We start from the raw sequence: 3,456 nt of genomic DNA on the forward strand, positions 1-3,456 counted from the left end.
TGGAAGTAAATAAGACTTGGCAGTTATAAAAAATGTGAGTATTCCCATAATACCATGTCATAGCTTCTTATCTCATTCTAATACAGAACATAAATATTTGACAGAATTATATTGAGAATGTTTTATAAAAAGATTCAATGCAAGACTACGCTCTGCCGTGAATGATTACGCGTTTACACCTAAGAGGCTAAGACGTCTAGCCGTAATCTGGAATCGAAAGCAACAACACTACTTAATTCTGCTTGTTAGTCCTTACGTTGTATCGTTCGAATTTTAAACCATTTTAGTTCTAAAATATTTGTAGGGAATTTTTAGTCAGATTTTCAGAATATCAAAATGTTTGCCATCGTGATAATTGTTTCCTGCAACTTTGATGAAGCGCCAACTAAGCAGCGCGGAGTGACTAATTGAGTTGCACCAGGGAAACTACGAAGTTTCATGCCCAGCCGATTTTGTGACTGAAGTGAAGGAAGTTTGCTCCGGCATCTGCTACTCGCACTCTTTAAACTAAGATTCTAACCACAGTTAGCAGACTACCAGATGCCACCGCCCATCGATACAAAGAAAAACTAGCTACCTACGATACATTTGCTTAAGTTTATTTGATTTTGTATTTACTTACTTGAAAAGTTGAAAGCACTTGACACCGTAAGTAAATAGGAGTACATTGGAAATTCCTGAAACGTGCGCGTTTCAGAAACATTTGTTGGATCGGGTTTTATATTTTTGGCATTTCAAATTTTATTTTTATTGTTCTAGTCATGCGGCAGTTAGGAGAGAAGGAATATAAATAAATGTATAAATGTATACAATTTCTCTAATTTATTATGTTTACATATTATTAACGATTAAAAAGTATCAATTTTGTCCTAATTTCAATTTCGTTGTTAAGACAAATGCTTCATACCAAGCATGGGACAGAACGAGACCTCAGTGGTCAGCACCTGGTATAATTAACGTACTTTAAATAAAAAATTATACCCTGGAATTGGGATAACGGACTTCGTGTAAATGGGATTTTGCAATGCCTAAAATTTGTTTTCCCGGATAAACCTCGGTCTGTCTGCTAGTGAGCTAGTCTGTTACGAAACAGCATTACCTGATTCTGATTGCAGTATTATATTTCAGATCTTCAAGCGTGAGAATGATGGAGGAGACAAGCGGCTCTATGGTTGGACCGAGCGGCTCAGTCTTGGCTGATGCCACTGAGGCGTGCGCCTCAACGGCTACGACAAGTCCACACTCTTCTCATATGCAGGTGCTTGAAGCCTTGAATATATTCCATTTTGAACTTGAACTAATTTTATTAATTTCCTGACTTTTCTTTCAAGGATGTTCCTTATTTTATGTCGGTCCATGTAGTATGTCGTGAGGAGTTTCCATAGCAAATGTCATTGAACCTTTTTAAAACAAATTAAATCTATGAAATTTTGACAAAATTATAGGTTGATTTAACCTCAAACAAATTTGTTCATCTGTAAAAGATATCAAAAATATGTGTGGTATATTCAGTGAACTGAATAAAAGTAAAAAACATAAGAGACGGTACGTTCCAGCGTTGATGTATTTTCATAATCAAGAAATTACAGACAATTGAGTAATACAAGTAATTCATCACTCATGTTTCTCATGATTTTCCAGACGCATGAAGAACAAAAGCGTGCTTGGATGAAGATTCTAGGAGGCGGAGGAGAGCCGGCAACGAAGAAATCAAGCAAGAAGGCCGGTGATAAGGAAAGGAAGCTAAAAATGAAAGAATATATATGTCTTGAGTGCGGTCACTTACTCGCGCGGAAGACACGAAGCTATGGCGAACGGCATTCAAGAGAGCAACACAAAGGGGAATATGACTATCAGTGGACCAAATCGATTGTATTTCGTGATTCGCCTCTTAACACTAAAGGAAGTAAAATTGATAATATTCCTCTTCCTCACTTGCCAAGCGATCTTTTGCTTGAGTCTCATGGCGCTACCTCTCCTCGGTCTCGTACCCGTCCGCCACGGTCTCCTCGCAACCGTTCTCCTCTGTCTCTTCACGCCAGTTCGCCTCGTTCTCCTCGCGCCCGTTTGCCTCGGTCTCCTCGTGTCCGTTCGCCTCACTCTCCTCGCACCCGTTCGTCTTGGTCTTTGGGCAACCGTTCACCTAGGCCTTCTCACGTTCTATCAAGATCTCCACAGTTTTGTTCAATAACTGGGTCCATTGCCTCAGTTCCACGAAAACAAAACTCCCTAGAATCATTCGTTCTATTGCCAGCCAAGACTAATTCCGAGAATGTTGGAGATAATTTATCACAGCCAGATTCAAGTTATGAGGCTATCTTTCAGCGCCTAGACTGGCTGGTTGATAAATTAACTGCAAAACCATCGCAAAGTGTTTGCTGTTGTGTCTCTTCCAAGGAAAAGGTCAGCTCTAGTATTATAAATATTCCTCTTCCTTTCTTTAGCTTGTTAGTAACGCGATACTCGTTTCGTTGTATTTTGGGATCACAGAGCTTTCATTTTCTTGAAAAAGGACCTTGATTCCAAGTAGCTGATAACGATGTAATGATGTTACATTAAGATCATATTTATAAGGATAATTTGGTTTGGTTATATATAAATAAAAGATTTTATAATACAATCCGTTAAATTTTTAAATAGTCATACCCATGATTTAATGGACTGAAAAGTATGGGCAGTTATTTATGAAGCACACCCGAGAGAGAGCATGAATCATGACAAAATTGAGACGAAATATGTTGCTGTTAATTTGCGGATGATTTATAGCAGCTGTAAAAGTGTCGCGCAGTAACTCATCATTCCTGTTTCTCACATTTCACAGAGCCAGAGTTTAAACACAGAGTCTTACTTGACAGCCAAAAACGTGGCCATTCTCAAGTCATCAACATCTTTGATCGCTATTAGCCAGAATTCGTGCATCAAAATTGAAGAAGGAGAGGGAGCAAGCTGCAAAGTGTACTGCAGTGTATGCAGAGCTGCATTTGGACTGCAAGGAAAACTTAACCGTGGCAGAGCGTGAGTTTGAACTATTGTGCGAGATATTCGTATCATTTATCTCTTTTTTTTTGCGCTTATAGAATTAAATCTTCAGTTTTGTACAGACTGCTGCACTTACAATAACAACATTCAATCCATTGAAATACTTCCAATTTACCTTGAAATGCCTCTGCTACATATTTTGCTCCCGTATTTGCAAACGCACTGTCCCTACTTCAGCTGATGTACCGTTCTATTCTTTGCAGAGTGGAATCTTTGAAGGAATTTTGTCGTGGTTTCCGTGTTGAGGTGACTGAACTTGGTTCCTCAGAGACGCACCGCAGAAAATTTTACAGCATCCGTCGTAAATTTGTCGACCATCTTCTTGGTGCTTCATCCAGTGGCGATGCCCACGTCCAAGCTGTCCTTGATTTCAAAGAAAAAATGGAGGAGCAAAGCAGAGTACCGGTACCGTACTAA

At 39.2% G+C, this 3,456-nt stretch overlaps 1 protein-coding gene across 1 annotated transcript; it reads left to right on the forward strand.

Moving 5' to 3' along the window:
- Nucleotides 1–3,456, forward strand: LOC125178558. The gene is made up of 5 exons (XM_047882605.1): nucleotides 1–34; nucleotides 1,129–1,258; nucleotides 1,642–2,403; nucleotides 2,822–3,015; nucleotides 3,243–3,456. Exons 2-5 carry the CDS (start codon nucleotides 1,145–1,147, stop codon nucleotides 3,454–3,456), a joined length of 1,284 nt encoding a protein of 427 aa, XP_047738561.1. The 5' UTR covers nucleotides 1–34; nucleotides 1,129–1,144.

This window comes from Hyalella azteca, unplaced genomic scaffold, assembly GCF_000764305.2.
Source record: "Hyalella azteca isolate HAZT.00-mixed unplaced genomic scaffold, Hazt_2.0.2 contig10843, whole genome shotgun sequence".
NCBI lineage: Eukaryota > Metazoa > Arthropoda > Malacostraca > Amphipoda > Hyalellidae > Hyalella > Hyalella azteca.